We start from the raw sequence: 11,301 nt of genomic DNA on the forward strand, positions 1-11,301 counted from the left end.
TATATGAAACATATTTTTATCTTTTTGTTAAAAGTAGATTTTAAATTTAATTTAATTTCATAAAATAAATTTATAAAATAAAATTTACACACTTATTTATATATTATAAATTTATCTTATTTTTATTTTTAATCGATTACAAATCTCTAACATTTCTTTGATTTTCTTTTTCATTCTAATATCTCGATCATAAAATAAACGAGTGAAAATAAGAATGATATTATTAAATGCAGAATACAAAATTAAAATTACAACTGACACATAAAATACGTTCATGTAAGTTAAATCTAGAACTAACAATACTTTCATGTAAGTTAAATCTAGAACTAACATAAAAAGTATATTCTTTTTATGGTAATTGAAATTAGAACCAACATGAGGATTCTTTCATATCTTTAATTGTGTCATTGTCTTGAAGGTTCAAAATAGTTGATAGTATTAAATGTCTTTTTCTGTGACATAGAAGGGTTCCGGATTCTTTTATGTGATATGGATATAATTCCAGCATAGTCCTCACTTTCAAGAGAATTTTTTTAATCATCGTATTAATGAACTTATATTAAAGGTTTTAGACATCTTGATATTGATATAGAATGAGATGTTACTATTACATATGTTTTAGAAGCTCTTATCGAGTCAAAGTATAGATAGAACCCTTTTACTTTTTGAACGTCCCTCTAGCTCAGGAAAATAGAAAACAGGTTTGGGTAAGTCATACAAATCACAATGCCTCAAAGGCTTTTACTTTCCGCACTCCCACAAGTTCTTTGTGCACCTGATCATATTTGCAAAATGACAATTTTACTCTCCGTGAAACTAACTTTCAGAATACATGCTTTAGAGATTTTCTGGACAAGTTTTTCACAATTTTCAGAATAATATTTCTGGTGCGAAATTTTTGAAAAAGAACTTTTAGAATAAAATTTACAGAACAGAATTTTTTGGAAGCATTTAAATGTATTTCAAAAAATATTTTTTGGAACACATATAATGGCTTCCAGAATGGATTTTTCGAAACACCCCCATATGAAATGTACTCCTAAAAGAGCTTTCCAAAACACTTGAAATATGGGAGAGACAATGTTACTTTCGGAAGCAACAATGCTTTGCAAGCAACTTTTTTCTTTTTTTCCTTCTGAAACAGTGAGAGTTGTCGCCGAAGTTTGTTGCTTCTTCCTCAACACTGCTTCTCATAATTATTATTAAAGGAGTTATAAATATACTTGAGTTGATTGTATGGTTATTCTAAACTCATTTGTTTTTCATTTTATAGTTGATCAAATGAATTATTTTTGGCGTTTTAGTTTAAATTGTTCAAAGTTTTTATATTTTCACGAGTCTAACACGTCATGGACAATATAAACACATGTTCAGTTGAAGCTACCCAGAGTAGCTTTCACATTAAAAAAAGCATAAAGTTAACCTTATAAAACATGAATCCCGACACAACAAACATGATTCGTATTTCAATTTTCTGTTTTCCATATACACAAAGATAAGGACATACGAGGACTTACAATTCATTGAACGTAAGTCACAGTAAAATCATAACATTCATACATATCATACAGTAAGTGCGATTAGAATTCCATATATTATCTGATCCACTAGCCCAGAAATAAATCAATTGTTAAAATCTTTTGAAGAAAGTTTTCAAAGTTATTAGAAAAACCATTTTCGACAGGCTGTTTTTGACAGAAAGGATTTGGATAGTGTTCTCATGCTCTTGCTGTTTTACTGCAGAAAAATAGTTGAAGCAAAAAAATAACCACTGCAAGGGAAAACACTAGTCCTAAGTTATTCTCTATTACGACAATATATAAGCTGTACATTGAAGTCTGGTGCACATGTACACTGAAGTAAAATCCTGTGAGGGCTTAATTGAAAATCAGTTTTTTCCAATTCCCTTACTTGACAATACCATTTCATAGCCCTTCTTGTATCATCGACGAAGAACCACGTTGCTGCTGTGATAAAGTTAGCCATCTTCTTCTCCATCGAGAAATCTCCAAAACAATTGAACTTCCACTCATCACAACACCAAACCCCGCAAATGTAGCAAGAAGGATCGACAAAACCGCATGCTTACCAACCTGAACTTCACACATCAAATTAACATCTAAACAATTTCTCAAGTAACAATATCAGTGAAAATTTTGCAGGTATCAAAATCTTACCAAGGGGTAAAATATATGGGCGAATAGGACCACCGAAAGAAATTGGACAGATGCATATAACCAGATGAACTTGCTCTTCACTGGAAAACAAACAAAATTTAGGACAGACAGTGATGAATTTCACGAACGAGTATTTTGACAATGTTTATCAAGTATGTTTGGTGAACCTACCCATGGTCGTTGATGTCACGGAGGAGAGTAGGCCTAATACGCATGAAAATGGAAGAGAGACAAAAATTGCCCTGGTTCCCATTTTTCCAACCTACAGAGAGAGTTCAATAACTCAGGCTATAGAAAAATTTATAACTTTGATTGTGTTGAATCATGTGATAGGACTTCTATTCTTACCAGCAGCTGCTCAAGGAAACAGAAATAGGCAAGCATGCTGACAATAACAAGCACCGGGAGTTCCTGCCAAACCCTGTCAAATTCAACAGACAAATTAAGAATTGTTGTGTTTATGATACTAAAAAAGACACAACAAGAACACTTTATGTAAGAAAACAAAAACACATGCCTGTAATCATCTCCCTGTTCGGACCTTGCTCCAGTGTTCTGGGTTTGAACACTTCGGATCCGTAAGAGAGTGACAGGGAGGTTCCGAACTTCCTCCTTGCACACATCACAGGTCTTGTTACCCTTGATACTAAACCATTTAACAGCACATTCTTGGTGAGCCAGAGCCAGTTCACCTTTGCAGCTGCATTCCATCTTTAATGTCTCACCTCCTTCACATAGATCAACCAGACAAATTCTGCACACCGCTTCCTCTTGACCAATATCTTCACCACCACCATTGTCTAAGCCATACAATTACAATATAGTGTTAATATTTATCGTAATCCAGATAATCTTGTTAGAGTTTGACGTAAAAAAGTATTTGTTATGAATACTCATTCAAGTGCATAGAACAAGATACCAGAATCTTTTGTTGATTCATTCACTTCGTGTACGCGAGGAGTGGAAGGAATGATGCGGAAAACTGAATCCATTCTCCTTACGCCTTTTTCTTTGCCATTGACAGGCACTGAACGAGAACGAGCTATCATCCCCTGCGTCTCTCTTTCCTGCTAAAGGACCACACAGGTTAAAGCACATTTATGTGATGTATCACTCATTCACAATTTCATACCAGAAATAAGTGACAGCAGAAAAATAAGGGAAATGATTACTCGGTACACAATGGAGTTTCATCAATTCTTCATAAATTAAAAAATGTACTTACATGTTCTGCAAAAATTGACCTAGTATAGTAATAATTTATCAGAAAAAAAAAGCGGAGAAAAGGAAGAAGCACCGAGCTATTAACAAAAAAAGTAGCAGTAAATACAATCGTTTAAAACAAAACTTCAGTGTTCATTGTTCCTATTTTCCTATAGTTTAAATCTAAAAAAGAAATAAAAAATTACCCTGATTATTATAAGTCTCCACTGAACGCTAATTTTAATTTCAGTGGGAGAAATCAAGCAAATAATGAAATCCTTATGTCAAATTCTGCTATTAAAAAGACAAGATGGCCATTAATTAAATAGTGATTTTAAAACTCAATTGTTTAGGCTTGAAATCTTACGTATGGAGAAGCACCAAGAGTTCCAACCAGAGCAGATTCTACGTTTGCACGCCCAATTTCTTCTACCGGTAACGAAGACGTTCTATTAATCTTAGGAGTGAATATCTTGGTGAGAGACACTGATCTAGCGATGGAGGACTTTTCTTGATGGCCGGAAAAAGAAGCTTCTGAAGCTGCGGTAACAGCCTTTTCAACATCAAGCGATTGACGATTCTTGAAGCCAAACCTGGGCAAGATGTTTCTCATGGATGATTTGCCTCTGGAAGCCGAAGAAGAAGAAGGTCTAGGAGCATCGACAGAGCGAGAAGTCACAAGAAAATTCACTTTCTTCTGACTAGGAGTTGGACTTGGCGTGAGCGGCATCCTTATTCCAACAAAATCCCGACAACAGTCTTCCGATGTTGTGGTCGGTATTTCCAACTGAATTTTGTCTCGCTTCCACTCATTGTTTACATGCGAGGTTTCACCGGTTACCCCCATTGTATCATCCACCTACAAACACAACAACACGGGATTGAATTGAATGTTGGGTGTTCCTAAAATACAAGGAAAGAAGTAGTTAAAGGGAAAACATAGTATGTATGTAGCATGTGAAGTGGAAGAGAAACCGTTGGATTGGACGAAAGCGTGTGATGATTTTCCGTTTCTTTTTGCTGAGCACTCATTTGGTGGTGACAAAGCAAAGCAACAAGTCGGAACTAATCACAATACAATACTACTATTAGTAGAAGTAGTATCACTTTGTTAATGGTTAGTGCGCGTGTTCGTGAATTCAGAATGGAAAAAATTCTTAAATGGGGTTACAGAGAAAATCGAAACATTTATGAACAAAGTAGGAGTATGTCCCGCTCTCACTCTCCCACACACACTTCTTTTTTCTCCACTATGCTCTCTCACCATATGCATTATTCACGTACACTTTTATACTCATAATCCATGCCAAGACAATATCCAATTAAAATCAGTTTTATTTTTTCAACAAATTTTTTATTGCATTTTTATTTAATTACCGATTACAATATGATGCTAACATTTTTTTTTTCATTTTAAATAAATTTGAGATGATAAATGAGAATGTAAGAGTTGTATTTGTGTGTGTGAACGCAAGAACTATATATAGTGAGCGATTTATATATGAATTAGGTAAAAATTGGAAAGAATGGAGAAAAAAGAAAGAATGAAGCGTGGGTGACGTGTAGCAGTGAAGGTTGGTTCTGGAGTTGAAACGTGGGATGAGGAGGAATGGCGGTGAGTTTTAACCTAATTCCTTTCCATTCACGCATTTCCTGTGAATTTTGTCTGTGAGAAACTGTGGCCACTCTTTGTTGTTTTGTGAGAAGGGGCAAGTACTTTTCATCCTTTTTACTCGAAACGATTAAGGAAACATCATTAAACCCAATCTTCATCTTCTCTTAGTATCCTTATACATCATCACCAAACTATTTTAGGTTTAAGATGATTCATGCTGTTACTGTACATGTAATACTGTCACATTCTTTATATATCGATATTTATAATCTATAATCATATATAAAAAAAAAAGTTATTTTCTCTTCATATTTTATAATATTAATTTTATTAATTTTATCTTTTATAATATAATTATTTACTAAATTTTTTAAAATTAGTTATTAACTTTTATAATACTGTTTTTTTTTATTCATCAACAAATAATTTTTTATTTATTTTATTATTTTTAACATTTCATTTTATTTTTAATAAATATAAATTTATTTTATATATTAACTTAATAATATTACATTATTATTATTTATTAAAATACTTTTATTTATATTTAAAAATATATATATATATACACATACGCTACTAATAATAATAATAATGAAAAATAATAAATATTTTGAACCAGAACAGTTATAAAATAAACAAATTTCAAAACTATTATTACTTCAGACGAAGTCATCAACTCTGATAACCTTATTTATCCGACTTAAAGTCGAAATGGAGTATTTAAAAACTAATGAACTTATATTTTACATTCGTTTGCAATTTAATGGTATGTACTTCGAGATAATTCATTGCAAAATAAAAATAAAAATAATAATAATATATTTCTCAAATATATTAGGATGACAAAACAGACTACTCTAACCTGCTTTGTAGTCCGTTCTTGGCCTGTCATTTTATTTAACCTTTTAATTTATTTTCAAAATTTTAAAAAAATTTAATTTTAAAATTTATATATATATATATATATATATATATATAAAAATTAATATTAAAAATATATTTATTAAATAAAATATTTTTTAACTTTTAATATTCATTAGTTAATGTTTTTAATAAGATAAATTAAAATAATTATTACATTTATATATTAAATCACTGAATTATATAACTAACAATTATAATTGAGACTTAATTTATAAACGTTAATAATTTAAATTACAGTACTATTATATATTAATATATTAAAATATATAATATAAAAAGGTTAATTATTTTGATTTTATTTTTTAAAAATTGGTTAATGGATCGGGACAGACTAATCTGTATTTTGGCTCATCAAACCGATGAACTGGATAGAACAAACTAAAATGAAAACTGAAGAATTGAAATCTTCAACCCAATCCGTTTTTTTAACATAAACTGATGAACTGGTCCGTTGGACAAACCCATTTACCGTCCTAAATTCTACACAAAAAAACCTTGAGAATATTTCTGATTTAAAATATTAAAATGATATATTTATAGAATTATTTTATATATTATTCAATTTTATTTTTATGTAAAGTAGAACATAGACTTCGGATATTTAAATTTACATTTAGAATTCTCAACATTATAATATTATTAAGATTTTGAATATTATTTATATATGAGATTATTATTAATTGACATTGATGGTAATCAACACCATTGCTATTCTGGACAAGAGGACAAAAATTTTGAAATAAATTAACAGTAATTGTATTTAATGATTCTAGAGCTTTCTTGTGGCATGAAAATGGTAGGGCAGGAAGATGAGATGAGCTTTAACACTCTTGCCCAATAAATTGGGTCTCAAGAGAAAAATTATAACCTCAAATATTTCCGAAGAAAACCCTCAAAAAGATTTGCATCTGGCCTACATGGTTACATCAATCAGATACAGCAACATTTATTTGATTTAATTATATATGTATTACGTATACGTGGTATTTTTAATTTCTTTTTAAGTTATTTTACTGTTTTATACATTTTGAAAATTCAATTGTTGTACTTTTATCAATTTTACTCGATAATCGAATGCACACTAATTTTTAGATATATGTTTCATCTTAATAAGAGAAAATAATATATATAATTTTTGTAAACATGTTAAAATGACTTGTATATGATCAAGTTGGATTGGATTGAAATTTTTTATTTATTTATTATAACTAGCGTATTTTACTTATTAATTATACCAAATCAAAATAGGTTAAAGTGAAATTATCTGTAATTTATTCATATTTAAAAGAAAAATAATTGTTTTATAATTTTGAAATAAAATCTTATGTTTTTCGTTTTTTCTTTGTTTCACACCTTGCACAATGATAACTACATTTTTGACTCCACAAATTCAAAAAAAGACTTGTTCTTCTCTGAGAACACTCCTCCCTCTAATATTGTCTCATATCACACTAATACAAAAAAAAAAAACTTTTAATATATATTGTTTTAAGTTTGTTATAAAAACAACAAAAGTTAATTTGTGAGATTTTTTTTAAAGTTTGTCAATATTTTCCTCCATTAGAATTATGGAAAATTAATGTACAATATAAGAATACACCACCAATACTTTCAAATTTTTTGAAGTAGTATGGATATCTCAAATAAATGTGTACAACATAGAAAAATGGATGAAAAATACTAAGAAAAAAAAAACATACCTTAAATGATATATTTTTGAAAATTCTAGACTACTAATCCCTTTTAGGTATTAGTCAACGCATTTGTCATCCCATTTCTAACAATTTTCATTTGTGAAGCATCTCCATCTGAGATCCATAGCAAAAGTTATGACTATTTGAAGTTTTTTTCCTTCGTCTTCCTTCAACTTAACCCTACATTTCCTTTTCTTCTTAATTTGTTATTATGTTTTGTGTTACTTGCTTCATCTGTGTCCAAGCAATTAAGTAAGTCAACTTACTAACTTGTGATGGATTAAGTCGGACTATAATTTTTTTTTACATAAAGTGAACCAATTTAAACTCACTTATTTTCAACCAAACCTAGGATAAGCCAAAATAACTCACTTTAACATCTATATATTTTGTTGTATATTTACATATCCATTAGTTTGATTAGTTTTTATAATGTCTTATTTTAAGTTATAATAAGTCATGACATGAATATAATAATGTTGGATGACAATCCTTACACATATATCATGATATATTTATCTTTTGGTCCTTAAATTTCACTAAAGTTTCCAATATGATTTGAGGGATATGCATAATAATATTTCATGTGACAGTAAAACTTGTAACGTTGTTGTTGTTTAATTGTTAAAATTATGTGCACTATTAATAGATGTTAACTTTATGATTAAATATGTTTTTGGTTACTTAACTTTCAGTGAAAATTATAATTTTTTTTTGCGACTTTGATCCTATTTAATCTTTCAACTTTAGAAATACCTGTATTTAGTCTTTTTAACAAATTTTTGTTAAATTTATTTGACGTGTTGAGTTTATTTGACGTTTCAAACGAACTTCTAAGTTAATATTGAAGCGAAAATGTGTCAAATAGTGTAAATAACTCAAATATTATCATAAAACATGTTTAAAACATAAAATAATTTTAATAAAATTTGATTAAAAAAACTAAATTTACGTATTTCTAAAGTTGAGATAGTAAATTAGGTTAAATTTTCAAAAATAGACTAATTCCAATTTTCATTACGGAATGAAAATCATATTTAACCATTAACTTTATTTACCTTAGTTCCGACAAAATAAAATTTACTTATTTAAAAGGGCAGCATCTTAATGTTGTAAATTTTCTGATGAGCTAAAACATAATATAATATATTCTTAGGTTAAACAACAAAATAATGGCAAGTTACAATTTTATATTTTAGCTTATAAGAAAAATATAACGTATCTTTACACAACAATTTAATTAAAGGTAATTTACATCTTCAACAGCCCATGTATAGCAAGTGGTGTCTTCTAAATACTTTTTCATAATAAATAAAAAGTGAGATTTTTATAGTTTGAAAAGATACAATACAATAGTTTAGATAAATAAAAAATATTAATTTTATATAATTTTTTATATATTTTAAGTAATAAAATATTTACTCTCTTTATCATTGGTTTAGTGTATTACTTCATAAACTTAAATAAAATTTGTGTTGACTTTACTCAAGAGAAAGTTGTGTGGTAGAGGGGCGTTTGTCTATATACGAAAAAAAGGTTTAAATGTTATCAAATTAATAACGCGTTTTCTAAAATATAATTTCTGTTACCATTTCTATTAAATTAATTATAAAGTAAAAAAACATTTAGAAATATTGCATTAGTTAGTATATTTTTGAATTTTTTAGATAATAATATAAATAATTTTACAATATGGCGGAGTCAAAGGAAATGTTTAATGATTTATTGTTTGTATGTATTGAATTAAAAGTAACTTATAAAAGAGGGAAGTTGAAATAAATAAGTATTGTTGAGTTGTGGTTTTCCCAGGAATACTTGTGGTTTTGAAGACTACCCTTAACTTTCTCCCACTGCTAATGTCACTTTAGTTATTATAGGCAACAACTTTCATTTCCCAACATTCCCAATAATTCTCAGACTAGATCATTCTTTTTTAATTCATAAACTCTATTATAATAAATTTATAATTTAAGAGGTGGACTTTTAAGCCTAATTTAACCCACAAAACTGACTTGTAGAATGAAAATTATACCATTTATATATATATATATATATATATAATAAATTGACTCGATGAGAATTCCAACATAATATACCATGTCTACACACAAAGTTTAATATATAGCATTTTTTTTAAGGTAATTATTGTGTAGACAAGTTAATTAGCATAAAGAATAAGAATAGGTTTAATAATATTTTTGTTACTTATATTGATTTAATGTTTTTTTTCTTTTTGTTTTACTTAATGTTGTTTCCATATTTTTAAAAAGATTTAATACAGTCTATTTCGTTGGATCAGCATTAACGTTATTTAGAGGATAATGAGTTGACATGTATTAGTACAATAATCAACTGTTTTTTTACGTGTTTATTGTCTAATTCCAAAATGGGAGGAAAGACGTTGATGTTAATTTAACTAAAAGCGACCATTTTAAATATTTTTAAAAGAATATAAAAATCACATTTGAGTAAAAAATAAACAAAAAGAAAAATATTGAGTCGTTGCTATAAATAGAGGAATAAAAAATGTTATTAATAAATTAGATTGTAAATGATATTTTTTTTTTGATTCATCTTGTTATTGGTATAATTTTTTTTTCATATAATAAGTATATATTTTTTTATATAATTATGTTTTTTTAATATGAGTTTAGTGTGATTTTCGAGGGGTTTTGTATTTCTTGTATGAAATGATTCATTCGACAACAAATAACTTTTGAAATATTAGTCTAATTAAGATGTTAAGTTTTTCTTAACCGGTTAAAAATGAAAGATCACTTTTATCTTTTTTTTTTCTAAAAAATTAATATTTTTTTACCTGAATGGAAGTTTTATACAACTTTTATATTGAAACTAGTGTACATAGTGTATACATTTTTTAAATATATATGATATTATATTAGTAGGTGATGATAATGTAATGTTATTAAGTTGTAATATGTTAAATAAAATTATATTTATTAAAAATAAAATGAAATATATCATAAAAGATGAGAGAATAACTGTTGATAAATAGAAAAAAAGAGAAGAGTATATAATAGACGATTTTACAAAAAATTTGTAAAAGTAACGGTCAATTTTTAAATTTTTTATAAATAATTATATTTTAGAAGATAAAATTAATATTTTGAAATGTGGACAAAAAAAAATCGTCTTTATATATTATTATAGATAAGAGTTATGATAAAATTTTAATAATGATACGAGATTAAGAAATTAAAAAGAAAAATGAAGTAAAATTATATTTATGAGAGGATAACTTAAAGTTATAATTTGTTTAAAAATTTGCGTCCTAAAATGTGGCATGTCAATTTAAATTAAATTGAGGTTGAAGAAACGAAATGTAGCAAAGGAAAGGCCATAGTCACCGACCTAATTCATTTACAGAAGATGACAGTGAAGGATGAAGATATCATAGTTCACATCTCATGCCACATTTAATGCTTTTTTTTCTTTCTTTTGGTAAAAGAGCTTTTTAATTAGTATTCCTCATTCCCAAATTTAGTTCCATCATCTATTTTACTTCTTCATTCGTCAAGCCACATAATTTACCATCATTAATCAAAATTTTGAATCAAATTCTCTGCTTCTCGAATAATCCAAACAAATATCATTGTTATGCATATTACAAAATTAAGAGTTTTTAGATGTTTTTATCAGAATATTCAAATGTTCTTCAAACACT

The 11,301-nt window shown here is 27.8% G+C and overlaps 1 protein-coding gene across 3 annotated transcripts; it reads right to left on the reverse strand.

Moving 5' to 3' along the window:
- Positions 1-1,772: 1,772 nt before the first annotated feature.
- LOC114183587 (uncharacterized) lies at positions 1,773-5,189 on the reverse strand. Of its 3 annotated transcripts, none has more exons than XM_028070660.2 (8): positions 4,356-5,189; positions 3,748-4,239; positions 3,097-3,247; positions 2,695-2,977; positions 2,526-2,598; positions 2,349-2,439; positions 2,178-2,257; positions 1,773-2,093 (listed from the first exon to the last, which is right to left on the reverse strand). In XM_028070660.2, the coding sequence occupies exons 1-8, from the start codon at positions 4,410-4,412 to the stop codon at positions 1,926-1,928; spliced, it is 1,395 nt and encodes a 464-aa protein (XP_027926461.1). In that variant the 5' UTR covers positions 4,413-5,189; the 3' UTR covers positions 1,773-1,925. The 3 variants fall into 3 exon arrangements, with proteins under 3 accessions (XP_027926461.1, XP_027926462.1, XP_085529197.1); XM_028070661.2 differs by having other exon boundaries at positions 3,097-3,244; positions 4,356-5,186; XM_085673071.1 differs by lacking the exon at positions 4,356-5,189 and having other exon boundaries at positions 3,748-4,338.
- Between the last annotated feature and the right edge of the window lie 6,112 nt (positions 5,190-11,301).

This window comes from Vigna unguiculata, chromosome 5, assembly GCF_037176805.1.
Source record: "Vigna unguiculata cultivar grain cowpea cultivar isolate G323 ecotype 2 chromosome 5, ASM3717680v1, whole genome shotgun sequence".
Lineage (NCBI taxonomy): Eukaryota > Viridiplantae > Streptophyta > Magnoliopsida > Fabales > Fabaceae > Vigna > Vigna unguiculata.